We start from the raw sequence: 20,250 nt of genomic DNA on the forward strand, positions 1-20,250 counted from the left end.
AAAATCTATGCCATAACTGTCCATCTCCTCTGTTTTCTTAAGTCACCTAGGAAAACTTGTCTCTTTTCTGGCATCCAAATGCATTCCTAACTCCACCCTCCACTTGATTAAGATTTCTGACGGTGATGTCTGGAAGACGTTGAGTGGGCTTCTGCCCCCATGTCTTAGATGCACGCTGATCATCACCATCAGGACTGCATGAGACTGAAACCACTGATTCTAGTCAGCTGGAACTCTGTCTCAGAGCAGTCACTGTGAGTGTAGCAATCCAGGGACCAGGCTGTGTGGGATACAAATGCTAGTTTGGTTCTTAAATCCAAGGTCAGTTGGCTTCACCAAAAGTGTCCTGAGTGCCTTATTTAAAATGTAGGCCTTATCCTCAGTGATTCCCATCTAGCAGGTTTGGAGTAAAGCCCAGAATCAATCACTCCTCTTTGTGATTCTGGTGACTGACTAGGGTTAGTCTATCATGATAGCATCTGAACTTGACTGGAGAGCATCATTTGCAAATTTAATGTTATATAATTTTACCGTATCTCACATTCCTACCATGTGCAAAATGCAACTCCATCCACGTGCTAATCCTATTCCATGACACTTTATTCTTTTTCTCCGTTATTAATCCTCATGCTGCTGTGTTTTCCTCCCAAAAGTTTAATTGTGCCATCAACCCTCATTCTATTTGAAGAACAAAAAATAAAACTCCTTGCACCCTCACCTTCAAAGAACATACTGTGTGATCCTACCTAAATAAATAGGTAGGATCCTACCTAAATGAATACTGGCTTTTTTTCTTTTTAATTTTTTTAATGTTTTTTTTTTTTTGAGAGAGAGAGAAAGAGACACAGTGTGACAGGGGAGGGGCAAAGAGAGAGGGGTCCACAAAATCCAAAGCAGGCTCCAGGCTCTGAGCTGTTAGCCCGGAGCCCCATGCAGGTGCCCCATGCAGGTGGGGCTCGAACCCACGAGCAGTGAGATCAATATACTGGCTTTTTCTAACAACAGACTAATTCCTTTGCAATTGTCCCAAGGGATGGCATCCTTTCCCAATGCCCCATAAAACACAAGGCCTACAATTAAAGTTGCCACTCTTCTAAATCCCCAGTGTCGATTCATTTGTTCTTCCATGTGTAGAAATATCTTGGCTCCTAACACACAACTTACTTCCCTAGATCTAGGTTCATGAATCCATATTCATGGAAGACTTCAGTTTGGGATGTCAAAATCTTCTCTAGCCCCACACCCAGTAATGTTGTACAAATTTAATAGCCATGTGAAAAGGTTAGCCGATAACTTAGCTTTAAAATTCATGCCTCATCTTCAGTAAACTTTATTTCCCCACCACCTCAAAAACAATATGGTTATAATATTATCTGGAACTATTGTCTTAGAAACTGCAGACACCAATATTTTTCTACTTGGCCACAACCTTTCATTGAATGTCCAGCTGGCTGATGCTCTCACTCCTGTGACTACTGTTTTTTCACTTCTATAGTGATTTTATAGAGCTCTTTTAAGTGCTTACTAAAAACCTGGCATTTGTCTTCTGAATATTTATCATGGCCCATCTACATTGGCCTTTGTCCCAGTATGTGGATCACAGGTAATTAAGGAAATGGCTTTGGTTCCCAGGTCCAGAGATGCAGAGAAAGGTCATATCTGAAATGATAGCAGAGTCCTATTACAGGCGATGTCAAGTCCCAGGCACAACCCCAGCATGCTCCTGTGTACGTCTGTAATGCAAACAAAGCTTCATAGCAGCGGCCAGTTCCTAATTTTCCTTGCAATGAGGCAAGTCCAGCCAAAAGCTGACCTCATTCCTTATTTTCTTTCGGGTTGATTAAGCTAGCCTGAGCAATAAATAGGACTAGTTGGGGATCATTTAGTTTGGCAGACCTCAGTTTCTGCAGAAACTATAAAAATGGGATATATAAAGATACTGCTAAAATGATCACAGTTAGGGACTAGCTGCCTCAATAAAAATCAAGCATAAGCTGGCTGCTCTCTGGACCCGGGAATACCATGCAGGGTACCAGAAGAGAGAGCATTAAGGGAGACTGAGTTGTAGAGTAGTCAATAGTTGAGTCTGTGCTGCTTGTAGTCAACAGTGTATTCTATACTGATACATTGCTGCCCTTCTGTTAAAGCCAGTAAACGTTATCTTCTGTTGGCAAAAAGACATTAAGGTTCCTACTTCAACTATTTACTTCTAGGAACAGGTGGAGGTTACCGTCCGCTCCTTTCAAGTTCTGCAATTCAATGTATCTATATTTCAATTTATCATATAGTGATTTCTTACCTAATATAGACTGAGAACTGATAATGTAAAGATGAAAAAAAATTGTATGTGTTCCAGTGTGGAAGGGGCTGTCATTGGCTCCTATAAAACCCTACCGTGGTCCAAGTGGCAAGATACACATTCTTATAAACACTCTTATCAGACCAGCAGAACTGCTGTTCAAAATCCAAGCATAATACAGACAGCCTTTATCAAGATTCCTTGGTCTCCTTTTAAGTAGACCAACTCATCTTTGCTTTGAACTGCTGTTCAAAATCCAAGCATAATACAGACAGCCTTTATCAAGATTCCTTGGTCTCCTTTTAGGTAGACCAACTCATCTTGAAATATAATTTACCACAACTATCATACTTTCTACAAAATTAGAATTTAGAAGCCTCTCTACAAAAATAGCTATCTTTATTATGCTACATCATACTACAGTACAATAACATTTAAAAAGGAAAAAAGATCTATCAACTACCTATGATCATATACATATGATTCTTGTTTGAATATTAGACTAAATTAATTTTATCCTGACCAATGGATAATTTTAACATTAAACTGTTCTATTGAGACCAATGTGCATGGTGAATTAATATTATTCAGTTAATATAATCAAATGACCAATAATGGATAATTTTTTTAGACCTGATACATGTGGCTTATTGATCGAGTTGTTTGTCTCAAAAGAAAATAGATTATAGCTAATATCTCTCTCCATATGTGTCTTTCAGTGGAAAAGTCAAGTCCGTTCCCCAAGAAGACAATTTCAACCCTATGGAGGACAGCTTTCACTTAGTCTCCCAGAAGGCAGGAAGCTCTCTTGGTGATTTAACTGGCCGGTTGAATTTTGTAACATTGCTACAAAGTTTCAAATCTGACACTAAATTACCCCTTTAGGTCTCTATAGCATCAGAATCGGTGGAAAAATAGCCTATTTTCACTTCTAGCATAAACCTAGACATTGTTATACAATGTAAAATAGCCCACTTTAAAACATCGGGCCAAAAAAAAAAAAAAGCAAAGAAAGAAAGAGCAGATGAAAGTCATTACACAATGTTTAAATTGCACTGAATTTATGTACACAATAAGGATCAAAATGAGAAAAAGTTCTTACCATTTGCAGGCAAACAGCCTGAACTGAAAGATATATCATCAATAGCTATGACTTCATCTTGTTCAGGAGTTGAAATTATTTGACCTTGAAAAACAACCTGCACAAGAAAAACAAGATGAAAGCACAAAGCAAGGAACATCACTGTCTCGAAGTCTTACAGCACAGAGCCTACCAATAAAAAACTTATCACTTCCTAGAAGCATTTTGGTGACCATTCCAATTCCAAGTGGAAAGAGATCTAAGCATACACTCTTAAGGACAAGAAAATATAGTCATCCATGCATCTCAAATAGTATACACCAGCTCTTTAGTATTTACCAGATCTTGGACCCAGCTGCCTCTTGATCTCTGGTTTTTTGCCATTTTGCAACTGTGTCCCATTTCCACTTCTGGTTCTCTAAATTTTGCTCACAGACTTGGATGTCCTTGTGCTGTATCCTCCTGTGCATTTTCTGCTATTATATAAACAAAACTTGGGACAGTGACTGGATATGGTTGTTCAGCGACTTCTTATTAAAATGAGTGAACGTGATACTGGGACATGAAGGCAACCCAAGTATGCCCCAAGAGGAAATACTCTGGTATAATAAATCTGAGAACCTTAGAAAGAAACTACTCTCCAATTTCCTAGTTATTTAAATCCATTGAAAATTGGTGTGTGGGTGGAGAGTTTTATCCCAACCTCACTAATGAATACCAATGATGTTTGAGTCTTAATCAATGGATGCATTAAACTTGTGGGCATTGTTTAGCCTTGTTTATGACATAAACATCTTATTATTTCAAAATGTCAGCACTGTTTTTTAACTTAACCATTAGTCCGCATACAGTGAATACAACTGACCCTAGTAGATCATTTTGCTGTGGTGCATTCTCTTTTCTTTCCTGTACAACATGATGTACTGATATATTTCCTTTCAAACCAGATGTACTAGACTATTAAAAATATGATGTGAAACACCCACAACCTATCGGGTAATGTGTCAATATGTAGCCCTAAGAAAGTGAACTTTTCTTCACATAAAACAGAATGACCACGTGACTACTTGTAAAGCAGGACCATGTTGGAAAAGACCTATCAAAGATTGCTGCGTAGGCAAAATCATCCACTTGGTATCTAAAAAGGTGAGCGCTGGTTATACATTTGAAATAGAAAATTTTGAGCAAAAATAAATAGAATGGGAAAAGTACTTGGCAAACAGTAGTAACCAACTCCAAATGTTTTTTTCACTCCAGATTTGTGTGATCTCTGGTAGAGACTAGATCTTTTGGGGAATACATATATGCAAGTAGGTTAAGTGTGACTAACCTTATACCACATCTAGAAGACAAGAGTTACAAAGAGTTTAGTCTCAAGGTTTATTTGTAGCACCCAGCAGATCGTTTGCAAAATCCCTTCATCGTACATTAGTATCAGAATCATGAGTACAATGGGAGAGTTTTGCAAGCATACTAATTGATACTTTCTCAGTATGTATTTTTTCTCACCACTTCCAGAATTCTCTGTAAACCCAACTCCTAGGTTTGTAGTTTTAGTCATTCTTTGACAGTTTCTAAAAATTTAGTTTGTAGATTCCATTTGGAAAGAAAATTAGTGGATTTTCTTTTCCAACTTAACGCTTGAACATTATTTCTGATGTTAATATATAGTTTTGGTTACTAGATTTTGGCTACTATTTTTTTTAATGTTTATTTATTTATTTTGAGAGAGACAAGGTTGGGGAGGGGGGTAGGGGCAGAGAGAGATGGAGAGAGAGAATTCCAAGCAGGCTCTAGCTTTCAGCACAGAGACCAATGCGGGGCTCGAACCCATGAACCATGTGATAATGACCTGAGCCGAAACCAAGAACCAGATGCTTCGCTGACTGAGCCACCCAGGTGTCCCTGGGCTACTCTTCATCATGGAAAAATCTTATTTTGGTATTGGTGTAAGATTCAATGAATGACTTTAGTTATGTGAATCTAAGAGTTATACGTCAACCATTTTGCATCCCTTTTGTGACCTAATTTATAAACATTTAAAATCATGTTGCAATTTTGCTTTGCTGTTTCATAAAAAGCTGTTTCAGAGGGTAAGAAAGAAAAAAAAAAGACTGCTATATAGGAATGGTTTTATGTGAGGGCAGTAGAGCATAGTGATTGAAGTATGTATTTGGAACTAGACTAATTGGGTTCAAATCCCAACTATACCGCTTAATAACAACAGGACCTTGGGGAAGTTATTAACATCTCTGTACCTCAGTTTTCTTCTTTGTAAAAATGTACTGATAAAAAATAATAACTCTTTACCTATATGAAAAGATTTTCAAGGACAAATGAATTATTACATAGTTCACATTAAATAAGTATTAGCTGTTATTGTAACACAGTTATTAAAGTATTTAAGTATTAAAGTATTTAAGTAATAAAGTATTTATAAAATATTTATAAAGTATTAAGTATTACATGAATGTTTATAGATTTCCCGTTGGATACATTCCTTTGTTCTTGCCAAACTAAGAACACACCTGTAGCAGCCATATTTAAAGAGAGAAGCAAACTTTAAGTGTTAACTCATCACCAGTCTCTTCCTTCTTTCTCCACACTCTCCCCACAAACCCATCAATCTTCAGGGTTTCAACTGTCACCCAGGCTGATAAAACACAAATTTATATCCCAAAAGTCAACCTCCCCCCCCCCCCCCCCCGAGCTCTCTGCGCATATCTCCACAGACTTCTGGACATTTTTACCAGATGACACAAAGTCACTTCTAAATCATAATGTTTTTCCCCTCAAACTGTACGTGTCCCTGACTCCTTTTCTCTGACAATGGCACCAGAAGACTGCCACTTTTCAATGCTCAGAACTCCAAAGCGACTTGCAGAACCACTTTCTCTTCCAGCCACATCTCCGGTCCATCAACACCTGTTAAGCTTTAAGCCCTCTCTCCGCTCCATTCCTACTTCTACTCCTGTATCTTCACACCTGATCTAATGAAAAGGCTTTTAAATTACCTTCTTGCCTTCAATTCCCTCCATCAGTTTGCAATTATGTATATTTGCTTGGTTCAATTAAATTATATGTTAATTCTGTCTAACTGAAGTAAAGTTAGAGGGAAAATTGGCTGCCATTTGAGCCCACTGGTCCAGCAAGAGGAAATGTTTTTCTTAGGGAGAACCTTATTTCTCCAAATGTAGGAAATTCACCATTGGGTCTGTGTAGCTATAAAACATAAGACCTATCGGGCATAACTTGATACTCTAGTTAAATATATTTAAACAGAAAGACATTCCAGAGATTTTGGCTGGGATCCTGAAAAGAAGGATGGGTTGAACTAGCTCAAGAAAGTGGAACCTCGAGATCATGTTTTTTAAAAAGCCAGATCTGTGGTCGGAAGCCATATTTGCGTATGATAGTTGTATTTCTAAGAAAAGTGATGCCTACCATTCCTTGTTTTCCTCAAAACTTTGGCAAATACGTTTTTCCAAACATCTACCTCATTTTAACTGTTTTAGGGGAAATCAAGAAAGAGTAGCAAACTAGCAAATAATGAAGTTAGAAGTTGGGCAACATCACAGAAGTCAAGTATGGCCTGCACTGATCCAATAGTAAATAAGACACAAATTGCTTTCACGCCAAACATTTTAAGAGAAGATGGCCTCTGAGGGAGGCAAGGGGTCAGCGCTCAAGCCACTTGATTTAAATTCCCGATGAAACTTTGACAGTAGAGAAATAACAGACATAAACTGACTTGAATGACACTCGTAACTACATGATCAGAAACTCTTGTAGCTGTATTTATTGTATTAGACTTTTCTTAATTAGTAGTGTACATTCAATATAATTATCAAACGTGTGAAACAGAAAAAGATGAAAGTAATTTTTCACCATCATGTGTTCACATAGTAAATGTTTTTTCTTTTTCTTTTTTTTTTTTTTTTTTGAGAGAGAGAGAGCACGCACAAGTGAGCAAGGGGCAGAGAGAGAGAGAGAGAGAGAATCCCATGAGGTGCAGAGACAGAGGGAGAGAGAGTGCAGAGCCCAGAGTGGGGCTCGAGCTCACCCGATGGTGGGCTCGAACTCACAAACCGTGAGATCATGACCAGAGCCAAAGTTGGATGCTTAACCGACTGAGCCACCTACGTGCCCCAATATTCTTAAATTACGAGGTAAAATGCCTCAGTTATGCTTTAGAAAAGTTTGCGAGTAGAAATTTTTTTCAGTTAACGATTTGTATCTATTTTTATGAATAACTTCTCTTTTGTCTGTGCTAATAAAATGTACTATTTCTGAATAGGACACTGCTAAACACCCTTTGGCGTGTCTAAATGGAATATCAAAGAACTGACAAGCAGATAATTGCATATGAAAAATGTTGCAGCATTTTTTTAAAATTCAGGCAGTAACTTCTCGTTTACTTTAAGAATCCAAACATTCAACTTGAAAGCCACGGTCAGGGATGCACTTAGTAGTACAGCATTCCTTCCTTCCTACCCATAAAACTAATACTTAAGCTCTTTTCAAGAACAAAGAAAAGGAGCGTGAGAGAAGGTGTCACTTGCATCTGAGCCCACATTTCTGCTACAGGTTGAGCGTGGTTTATTCTTTGCTTCTGCAAATATTTTAGGGCAATAGCAAAATTAACTGCTTAAGTCTACAATTTTGAGTAATGCAATTGCAGTCAATTAGCAGAATAATGTTTAATAATGTTTTATCCAACACAGCAGACAAAGGAATGCTTAATGAATCACATGCCACGTATTTGACCAAATCTAGAAGTTGGATTTTTTTTCTTTTATAAAGCCTTATAATGCTTTAATATGATAAAAAAAATTATCATGGCTCAGTGAGTAAATGATTGAGATGTGAAATCACACTATACTGGGTTCTAATCTGGATGTGATTTAATAGGCTATTGCACTCTCTAAAGCTAATAATCCTCATGTAAACAGTGGGGTATATTATAATTTGGATTCAGAGGACTGCCATGAAGGATCAATAAAATAATATACACAAAGGACTACGTAGTGCTTTGCACATAGTAAGTGCTCAGTAAATACTAGATGTCATTATTCCTTAAGCACCTTCTGAAATTTTCTTCGATGCTGCTATCTTTGTTGACTAAATGCATAAACACCATTCTTTGTTTATGTAGCAGTATTCCCTCAGAAATGAACGTGCTTCAATTTTATTAAGGGATGAACTTAGTACTTTACAGATAAAGGTGATAAAGCCCTCACATGGCAGCTAGATCCAGAGGCTTTTTCAAAGGAGGGTTTTTTTTTTTTAATGTTATTTATCGAGAGAGAGAGAGAAAGAGAGAGAGAGAGAGAGAATGAGCAGAAGAGGGACAAAAGAGAGACACAGAGTCTAAAGTAGGCTCCAGGCCCTTAGCTGTCAGCACAGAGCCTGACATGGGGCCCGAACCCACGAACTGAGAGATCATGACCGGAGCAGAAGTCGAAGGCTTAACTGACTGAGCCACTCAGGCACCCCCAGAGTTTTTTTTCAGAAACCCCTGCTAAGTGAGGGCCCAGCTGAAACTAAAGTCTCTTACATGGACATTTCTAAAGGAAACACACGAATGGCTTTGAAACTGTCAGAAAGCATCACAGAGGAGAAATTGCAGAAAACAGAAGAATTCTCAGAGGCTTGCAAAGTGATGAGGCAGCAGATATTGTCTGGAGATGCTGATTACAAAATGCCCTCAAATAAGCCTCTTGCTAAAGCTGTTCAGGACCAAGCTTTGAGAGGGTGTCGGGCAGCATGAGACACACAGCACATCTCTGTGGCTCAGCTAAAAAAAAGCATGTGAACCTCTGCTTCCCTGCTGACAGGAGAGAACTAAAACATACCTGCCATCTTAAGGACTGGTGTAGCCCAAGGATCCCCAGAGAGTCATACGGCTTCCCAAGTTTTACAAAGCCTCTAAGGTAGAGGCACTGTTTTCATATCAGCAATAAAGTATTTTGGCAAACAAGTTAATATATTGCACATGCATCTGCTTTCGTTGGAGCCACTGCTGTATTTTAAAGCACTCAAGTGAATAACCACACTGCCTCAGCTCCAGCTGAATGGCCCTGGAGGTGATATATTTGGGAGTTTTAAGTTTTATATCTAGTGGCTACACATATTTAATCATCAACCCCTGCAATGTGCCATTTGGGAATGGATAGCTGTGAAAAACGAGGAAGTTGTTTTAAAAGGTTTAACGCTCAAGACTCAGCAGGTTCCAACTCTAGCCAACATCCAAATAAATCTCTGTTGGGCTACTCACTAGGAAAGACCCTGACCTTCAGTTAGAGACAGAGATAAGAAGGCACAAAGCTTGGCGAAGATAGGTTAAGACTCTTTTACCATCCACTCTGTTTCAAAGTCGGAAAATATGTGTAAATGCTGACAAGGTTCCTACACAGACAAAATTCCATTTCTGCCATTCAGGTGTATATGGGCACACAGGGGGAAGGGACTTCAGCAAGTTCATCCTTTAGCATCTAGTCAGTGTGACTCAATCCCCTCAAAAGCACTCTTGGCTCTACTCTGTTGCTTTGTTGTTGTTGTTGTTGTTGTTGTTGTTGTTGTTGCTGTTGTTGAGAGAAGACAGAGAACCATAGGGGAGTAGGAAGAGAAGTGTTAAGAAATAAACTAGAAACTTCTCTAGTGGTTAATGACACCTGAACATCCACGACAAATTAGATGCATTATTGGTACTCAAGGCTCTCATTCTGCACACACACCCTCAAAGCCAGGAACACATAGTTTTTCTTCCACATGCCTAACAAAAATCTTCTCCTTGCAAACCATTTATCAGATAAGGGGTTAATACCCAAAATACATAAGAAACTCATACAACTTGATGAAAGAAAGAAAGAAAGAAAGAAAGAAAGAAAGAAAGAAAGAAAGAGAGAAAAGATTCCCCCCCCCAACACACACAAATAAAATGGTTAAAGAACATCACTGGAAAGATATAGACATCATCCCAAAGAACACATACGAATGTCCCAACAGGTACATTAAAAGATATTCAACATCACTTATCATCAGGGAAATACAAATCAAAACCACAGTGAGATATACTTCACACCTCTTAGAATGGCTGTTATCAAAAAGACAATGGATAATGTGTTCACAGGGGTGTAAAGAAACAGGAACCCTAGTTCACTGTTGGTGGGAACGTAAACTTGTGCAACCATTATGGAAAACAGTATGGAAGTTCTTCAAAAAATTAAAACTAGAACCACCATATGATCCAGCAGTCCCTTCTAGGTATATAATCAATGGAAATGAAATCACTATCTCAAAGACATATCTACACTCTCATATTTATTGAAACATTATTCACAGTAGCCAAGACATGGAAACAACCCAAGTATCCATCAGCAGATGAATGGATAAAGAAAATTTAGTGTATACATACAAAGGAATAATTTAGCCAAGAAAAGAAGGACATCCTGTCATTTATGACAATATGGCTAGACTTTGATGGTATTATGCTAAGTGAAATAAGTCAGAGAAAGACAAATACTCTATGATTCACTTATATATGGAATCTATAAAAGCCAAATTCATAGAAACAGAGAGCATTTTTTTTGAGAGAGAGAGAGAGAGAGAGAGAGAGAGAGAGAGAGAAGCAGAGGGAGAAAGAGAGAATCTTAAGCAGGCTCCACGCCCAGTACCAAGCCCACCATGGGGCTTGATCTCATGACCCTGAGATCATGACCTGAGCTGAAATCAAGACTCAGATGCTTAACTGACTGAGCCACCCAGGTGCCTCCCAAAAGAGTTGTTTTTAGTTGCAAGGGCCTGCATGGTGTGGGAAATGGGGAAATGCTGGCCAAAGGGTACAAACCATAAAATTTCATGGGTACAAACCATGAAAAAAATTGTCGTTATGTGATGTTGATGGATATGTTAACTAACTTTATTGTGGTAATCATGCCACACTGTAGGTTTACCAAATTATCACATTATACACCTTAAACTTACACATATATCAACTATATCTCAATAAAGCTGGGGGAAAAGTCTTTTCTTTACATGTACTAAGAACATTCCTTGAATCCCACCTAGTGCATCCTGAGTGTCCCAAGCGAGTCTTTGTTCAATTAATGAATTGGTCATTCACAGGAAGACTTAACTGCCTAATGGCTTAAGATACCCTGCCCAACACACACCAATATACCTGACTTCCACAGAGTGCAAAGTTCTAATGACAGAATTGTGTTTCCAACCATACTGTTCCTCTAAAGGCTTATCCTCTGCGTGTCATTTAACCATCCACTAAGTGATTTTCTTTGATCCTCTTTGGATCCCCATTTAGTTTACAAAAGCCTGAAATTTCAAACTCCAGTGAATTTATGACAGATCAATTAAGAAAATGTACCATTCGCATATCTAACAATACAATTTTGTAATAGAAATCCTGCTCATTCTCCCATCCTTCCTCTTAGGCACTCAAAATAACTGAAGTTAAAATTCAATCCAATTCAATCCCTATTCTTAAGCAAGTGCTAAATCCATCACATATCAGATGATTTTCTACTCTGTATCAAAACTATAAAAATGATTACTATACTATTCAAATAATAGATTATAAAGGAAACCTGCTTTAGCCGAGTTGGCTAAATTGGCCTGCAAACCAGGTTTAAAAAGCAAATTCATTCAGAATAAAATGCTTTAAGATCCTGTTTTTAATGGGAAATTTTTCTTGGCTTTCCCAAATGTAAAAATATGCAATGCTTTACCAAGAACTCTGGTAATAATCATTAGATTATAATTTCCACCATACATAAGTTTTATTAGGCTGCATAAATAAGTTTGTCTTTTATGGGCTTGCTTAGGCTTTCACTCTCAAAATTATTTTGGAAAATAAAGGCTGTATTGAATAATTTGAGACTAACCATGAAATGAATATGACAATTATTCTACTTCAACAGCATTTGGAATTAGTATTTAAATCAAATCATCTATTTCCTCATTACACAATATAACCCCCTTCTCTCAAAAGCATGAAAGAAGTCGAGAAGACAAGTAATTCTTACGAATAGAATGAAAAGAAAGAGAAGGTTGGAATAGTAAGAGAAATATCATAAAAAATTTATATTTTACTGAAATATTAATATGTTAGTATGTATCAACTCTAGTTCTTATGCACGTATTTAAAAACTTCCTTTAAATTTTTTTAATGTTTATTTATTTTTGAGAGAGAGAGAGAGAGAGCCAGAGACAGAGTGCAAGCCGGGGAGGGGCAGAGAGAGAGGGAGACACAGAATCCGAAGCAGGCTCCAGGCTCTGAGCTGTCAGCACAGAGCCCGAGGCGGGGCTGGAACCCACAGACTGTGAGATCATGATCTGAGCTGAAGTCGGACACTTAAACAACTGAGTCACCCACGTGCCCCTAAAACCTACCTTTAAAAGTGTTTTTTAGGGTGACTGGCCATCGCAATATCCTAAGACTGTTTGGTTTTGGTGCTTCAAAAGTCCTGGCAAATCCCTCAGGCCTTGACCAACTGGGGCAGGGGTCATCCTACTTTTAATTCACCTACCGATAAATATCTGTATTTTATCATTTTTCCTTCAATGATAAGGTTAGCAAATATACCACACATACCTGAAATTTCTGGTTGCTCTGGATGCTCATGACATTTCTCTCCCATTGATTCTGGAGCCCAGCTGTGTTTTGCCATAAATGCCGAACGGGCCCACCACATGTAGTTTGAAGGCCAGCTCTTAATTTGCCACCCACTTGACTGGAGAAGTAATAAAATGTAATCTGTGAAAAATAAGGAATGTCCAAATGATTATAAAACAGAAGTTCCCAACTGTGAAAAGTATTGAAAATTCTGCGTCTTTTCAAATACCTGACAGGCATGTTGGATATTCGTGGGAAGAAACACTCTGCTTCTTAAGTTTGAGGAAGTAGAATCCACCTTGGAGACCAGTGACAGGAAGTGGGCTGTTAGCAACAATAGTCAGCATGTTACAGTCAGAGCAATCCTTGGCAAACTTATTTAGCACACCATGCAAAAATTCAGGCCCATATGCACATTAGGTCAATATATTTCTGTTTAAAGAATGAAACATGTAACCACATCATCTGCTTTTGCAAATGATCTGACTGATAGTTTTACTTCATTAGGTAACCCAGCAAAATAGCTCATTGTGATTATACTCCCTATGACATTATTATCGGCTGCAGGCCACAACCCAAATTATCTCCTGTCACATAGAAAGTTAGAGCCTTGCAAAGATGGTATCCAGGGAGAGCATGATACTGGGACTGCCCACCAAAGTAAGCAATTCAATGAAAGATGCAAAGGGGTTCACTGTTTGCTGTGATTTTCTCTAGAAAGAATTGGATCAAAGAGTCGTAGCTTGCCCCGGGATCATAGAGAACAATGCAGAGCCCGGACGTTCTCCCGCATAGTGCGGTAGGGACTATGCCAGCGGACGGTTACTGTTTAGAAGACTATAAAATAAATGTAGAACATTCCCTGGGCTTTCATAAATTTCCACAGTGCCTGACAAGGTTATAGTGTGTAATTGGGGAACCGGTGTGTTCTACTACTCTATTTGGCGTTTTGCTATTTGTCAAAAGGAATGACAAAATTATATTCATGATTATGACAACCTATCTACTGAGTTATTCATGGTAGTTTAAAGCTGGATTGGAAATCAAATTTAATTATCACATCATTGCGAGAATCGATAGCAAAATTAAGAAACCTAAAAAACCTCTTCTTCTCTACACCTATTCCAAAACTGTACCCTAATTAAGTAGAAAATAATGACATTAATGATTGTTATAAATATGGCCAGAGGCATAAATGAAGTCCCTGCAATAACGGAAAACCATTCTGAGGATGTATTCCCTGGAATAATGACATAAACATAATTTAGATGAGCTGCTGGTATCACAGTGATACAAGTGGACAATTACTAGTTGGCTCTTGCTTCATTTTCAGAAGGTAAAGCAAATGTCAAGCAAGTAAATAATCAACTAAGCATATGAGATATTATATTTATTTTATATTATTATTTACATACAAGTGTTATGTAAATAATATTAGCAATACAAACGGTAATAGTATTCAACAGGCCCTAAGTTATTATTTATAAGTATTCACCTATTAAAACCATCGATGAGATATACAGAAAATTTTCATTTATCAAGGAAATTACTTGGGTAATTTTCATTTATTATTACTCGAGATAAATTTTCATTTTTCAAGGAAATTACTCAATTACTTGAGTTTGGGCTTAAAAATAAGATTTGACTCTATTAAACAATAGGGTAGCATTTACAATAAAATAATAAATTATTTCAATACTTAAGTAGCATGTTTTATAAGTATAAAGTACATCATTTGGTACATAACACTGTAAATTATTCTGTATTTTGTCAAAAAAACCTAAACACTCATCTCCAGGTTATCATAAAAAGAAAACTTTGAAATTCAGAAAACAGCTTGAGATCTTTTGACATTTATCGAGTAATAAATAAACTTTCTTTTCATGGGTGAAAACAAAAACAGCATTCAAAATGCACCCAATACCAATATCTATTTTCTACCTTCAATTCCAATTTAGTGGCAATAGGAAGCATTTTTTGAAATGCACACTCAATTTTCCCTTGCTCCCTATGGTGAGTATAGAATTTCTTTAATTCATAGATGAAGATGTTCCTCAGGGACAAATACCATCTTATAGAAAACTCCCTCTTGTTTTCCATAGGACCTTAGTCATCATGTCTACGGGTATAAAAGAAAGAAGCACATTTTTGGCAGCATAAGTTTTTCCCACATGTCCCATCTTTCATCTTATACCCCCTCCTACTGCTGCTTCCGACCACTGAGAAGAGACTTAAGAAGCTGATAAACAAAAATGTATCCAATGTTTTCTGTACACACCCCTCTCATCCCTTATAGTAGCCCAATGAGCAATCACATCATACACATATACAAATATAATTGTCACCGTTGTAAATTGTCTATTAATCTCTACCATATTCATTTCAGTTTGTTGATATCATTCATAAATTCCCACTTTATACCTGCATCCATAAAAGCCACTGCATAGCATATCTTTAAAACGTATTTCAAAGAATCTCATAGCAAATTGCTAATTATTCAAATGACAAAATAACAATAGTGTCATTTTATTGATAATGTTAAATGTTTATATTAAAGGGCTTTCAAAAAAAATTTTTTTTCTCAGTTGCTGGGTAAGTGTTGGAATAAAATCCTAACATAACCCAAGACTGATGACCAAAAAAAAAAAAAAAAGGAAGTATATAAAATATGAAAGCAACAAAAAACATGAATCAAGTCTGCAGGGCTAAATCCAATAACTTCGGCAGTGCATTTCACCAGCCTTGATCCTCAGGAAAAGATAACGTAGAATTTTCAGTGTCACCGTCTTCAACTATTATTGACAGCAGCCTTGCATTTCTTCCTTTTCCCAAGTTCTAAGTGATTAATAGGAATGCGTGGGAGCAGAAGGAACATAAATCCTACTGGCATGTTACAGAGTAACCAACTGGCTCAAAGGAACTTAAAAAAATTGAGTATTCTGACAGTGAGATAATATCAGTTCTCAAGAACATTTCCCCAAAAATCAGTCTGCAGGAATGGATCATCATGACAAGGTCCAAGGCCCGAAGCAAAGGTTAAAGCGCCAAAACTTTTGGAAAGGCAAAAGTGTTCTCTTCTATGACAGAAATGTGGCTAAGTTCAGATAACAGAGAAGAAATAATAGTCTTCGATATAAACTGCTTCAAGTTGTTAAGTTCTATGTGTTAAATTCTCTTTCCATTGAATCGTAAGTTTGTCTCATACCTGCTTGTTAAACTAACAAGCTCATCACAACCACATAATATTTGCTAAAACTGTATCTCCTAAAGGATGTCCTCAAATACTAATCTCTTAAAATGGCTGGCAACGTATAACTGAACGCAGCCATATCAATTTAAGCCTGCCTCGGTGATCTGGAGCTAGAGGAATCACTTTAGTGCATCATAAAACTTGATTATACACATGAGGGTGATGTTAACCAAAATGCCAATGAAAATACCCCTCAAAATTTACTCCTCTATAAAGGCAATGGGGAAAAAAACTGCCCCCCCCCCAAAAAAAAATGGTCATAGCAAGGCTTGGCAAACTGGGGAGCTTTTATTGAAGAAATAGTGGAATCTCAGTAAAAACAGTGAGTTTTATGGGTTTTTTTTTAACTCGTCTTATTCCCGTCGTCCACTGCCAGCTCCAGAACAACTTTGAGAAGTAGCAGCCCAGCATGGCATCCACAACAATAAGCAGAATAGAGTTAGAGCTCTGTCCAACCTCCATTACCAAATAATTGTCATCATTTGACATGTGTGGTATTTCCCGAAGGACCCCACTTACGAGGCTGTCTGAAATTCACCCTATTAATACCCGGTCCACCGAAAAAATTCTTCTTTGCAGCAAGCATTCGAGCTAGTTGGTCACTCTGTGACAAGCAGTAGATTTATGTTACTTCTGCTCCCAGGCATTCCTAGTAATCACTTACAACATGGGAGATGGAGGAAACCCAAGGTAAGTAGTTTAACTGTACATTTGCCTGAGGCTGTGGATAATAATAGTTGGGGCTTAAGTGGGCTAACCAAAAAGCTTAAAGCAAACTCTGAGGAATGAGATGTCACATAGGACAATATCTATTTTCTACCTTCAATTCCAATTTAGTGGCAATAGGAAGCTGTGAAATGCTCCTATTTTTCCTGCAAATCTAGATAGACATGTTCATGCACAGGGCTGTACACATGCTCTGGAAAGACCTGAAAAGGCCCTCTGCCCTCATCTCTGGCTGACTTTGAGGCTCTATGAAAGCAGAAAGTTAAAACTAAGACAGAGTTGTGAACTTCCTGGTTTTACTGAAGGTGCATCCCAACACGCATACAAAGTCCCTCAACAAACACTGGGGGATTTATTGATTCCAGGGATTTAAGGAACTCTCTTTTCTTTTTTTTTTTTTAAGTTTATTTATTTATTTTTGAGAGAAAGAGAGAGTGAGAAAGAGTACAGGGGAGGTGAAGAGAGGGGGAGAGAAACAATCCCGATTAGGGCTGGATCTCACAAACTGTGAGATCATGACCTAAGCCAAAATCAAGAGTCAGATGCTTAACCGACTGAACCACCAGGTGCCCTGGAACTCTCTTTTCAATCATTAACTGACCACTAATCTGACCATGCAGAGAATTTAGTGGCTACACATGAAAAAAAAAAAAAAAAGACTACAGAATTGGTCTAGAAAAGTCACTGAAGTAAAAAACAACAAACAAACAACTATAACAACAAAATGTGAAAGGGAGGAAGCAAGACTCTCAGATTTGTCATGTTATACTGTTTTAAATGTCCATGTTGCAAAAGAAATTGTGAGAAATATAAAGAAACAAGAAAATATGACCCGTGCAGAAGAAAAACAAATCAATAGAAAGTATCTCTGAGGAAGCCAAGGCATTGGACCTACTGGATAAAGACTTTAAATCAGCTATTTTAAATCTTTCAAAGAGCCAATGGAAACCATATCTAAAGTACTAAAAAAAAAAACCCGTATGAATGATGTCTCACGAAATAGAGAATATCAATAAAATAGATGATTGAGAACATCAAGAAATATAAACCATAAAAATCAAAAACTAATCATTATAATTGGTTGTTATAATTGATAAAAATAAAAATTAGAATTCACTGTTGATGGGCACACAATATATAAAGATGTACTTGAGGCAGTAAAGGTATGGAAAATGGAGATAGATAAGACAACTTTCCTTAATATACTACTGCAATTAAATTGGTATGAATCCAATCTAGTTTGTTGTAATCCCTAGGCAGCCACTAATAAAATAATTCAAAAAATACATAGTGAAAAAATAAATTAAGATGATATACTACAAAATATCTGTGTAACAGAAAATAGTAATGGAGGAAAAGAGTAACAAGAAAAACAGGAGACAGACAGAAAGCAAATAGCAACTGGCAGCTGTGAAGTCCATCTCATAAGTAATTATGTTATATGTAAATTGGTGAAAGTCCCCAGTCAAAACTCCAAGGTTGACACATTGTATAAAAGTATGATCCAATAATATAATTATCCAAAGAGGGTGAAAATAAAGGGATATGAAAACCATAATATACAAATAATAACTAAAGAAGATCTGGAAATTCAGGAAAAAAATGAACATGCACAAAAAGATTTGCTATTAGGGACAAACAAGTACAATTTATAATGATAAAAGAATCAACCCATCAAGAAAATATAATAATTACCAACATATGTTCCTCAAAATAGAGCCTAAAGTATATGAAGCAAAAGTCAATAAAAACAAAGCGAAAATAGACAATTCAACAATAAAAGTTGGAGACTCCAGTACCTTACATTTAAGATTGGATAAAATACTTAGAATATCAGTAAGGAAATAAAAAACTTGAGCAACATGATACTCCTCTTAGACCTAACAGACATATAGAACACTCCATCCAACGACAGCAAAATACATATGCTTCTATGGTGCACACAGAATATTCTCCAGGAATGACCACATTTTAGCCATAAAACAAGTCTCAATATATTTAAGAAGATATGAATTAAACAAGTAATGTTCTATAGCCACAGTGGAGTCATTTGAGTCAAGAGCAGAAAGAAACGTGGGAAAATCCCAAATATGTGGAAATCAAACAACATACTCCTAGGAACTAATGGGTCAAAGGAGAAACCAGAAGAGAATTAGAAAATACTCGAGATAGGGGCACATGGGTGGCTCAGTAGGTTAAGCATATGACTTCAGCCAGGGTCATGGTCTCCCAGCTCCTGGGTTTGAGCCCAGTCTCTGAGCTGAGCCTGGAGCCTGCTCTGATTCTGTGTCTCCCTCTCTCTCTCTGTCCCTATCCTGCTCGTGCTCTGTGTCTCTCTCTCAAAAACAAATGAACATTAAAAAAATATTAAAGGGGAGCCTCGGTGGCTCAGTTGGTTGGTCATGATCTCACAGTTCATGAGTTTGAGCTCCCTGTTGAGCTCTGTGCTGACAGCTCAGAGTCTGGAGCCTGCTTTAGACCCTGTGTCTCCTTCTCTCTCTCTGCCCCTCTCCTGCTCACACTCTGTCTCTTTCTCTCAAAAATAAATGAACATTAAAAAAATATATTAAAACAAGAAAATACTTGAGATAAATAAAATTGAAAATACATTGCATCAAAATGTATGGGACACAGTTAAATCGGTGCTTAGAAATAAATTTGGAGCTCTAAATTATTAAACTTAAAAAAAGAAAGTTTTAAACACAGTCTAACCTTCCATCTTACAAAGCTAGTAAAAGAAGAGCAGACCAAACCCAAAGCCAGCAAAGGAAGAAAATAATAAACATTAGAACAGAGATAAATGAAATAAAAAATAGACAACAGAAACCAATTAAACCAAAAGTTGGTTCCTGGAAAGACAACAAAATTAACAAACCTTTTACTAGACTGACTAATAGGGGGACAAAAGGACTCAATTTGCTAACTGAAGAGTCAAACAAGGGTCAGAACTACCAACTTTATAGAAATAAACTGTAGGGTAATATCATCAACATTTGCAAGCCAACGAATTAGATAACATAAATGATATGGACAAATTCTTAAAGACACAAACACTGACTCAGGACCAAAACTAACTCAAGAAGAAATATAAAATCTGAATAAATTATAACAAGTAAAAAGAATGAATCAGCAATCAAAAAACTTCCCACAAAGAAATTCTCACTCACGGCAGGATTCACCAGTGAATTCTATAAACCACTTAGACAAGAATTAAAACCAATACTTCACAAACTCTTGCACAAATTGGAAGAGGAGAGAAGACT

At 37.2% G+C, this 20,250-nt stretch overlaps 1 protein-coding gene across 2 annotated transcripts in view; it reads right to left on the reverse strand.

Moving 5' to 3' along the window:
• Positions 1-20,250, reverse strand: part of MALRD1 (MAM and LDL receptor class A domain containing 1) — a 770,287-nt gene that overhangs the window by 721,790 nt on the left and 28,247 nt on the right. For both annotated transcript variants that reach the window (XM_053896000.1, XM_019460623.2), the window contains exons 3-5: positions 13,241-13,335; positions 12,991-13,152; positions 3,402-3,498 (exon numbers count right to left, since the gene is read on the reverse strand). In XM_053896000.1, coding sequence (XP_053751975.1) covers positions 3,402-3,498; positions 12,991-13,152; positions 13,241-13,335 — 354 coding nt within the window. The remainder of the gene's footprint in view (positions 1-3,401; positions 3,499-12,990; positions 13,153-13,240; positions 13,336-20,250) is intronic.

This window comes from Panthera pardus, unplaced genomic scaffold (genome assembly GCF_024362965.1).
Source record: "Panthera pardus isolate Hobbes unplaced genomic scaffold, ASM2436296v1 HiC_scaffold_6, whole genome shotgun sequence".
NCBI classification, from domain to species: Eukaryota; Metazoa; Chordata; class Mammalia; order Carnivora; family Felidae; genus Panthera; species Panthera pardus.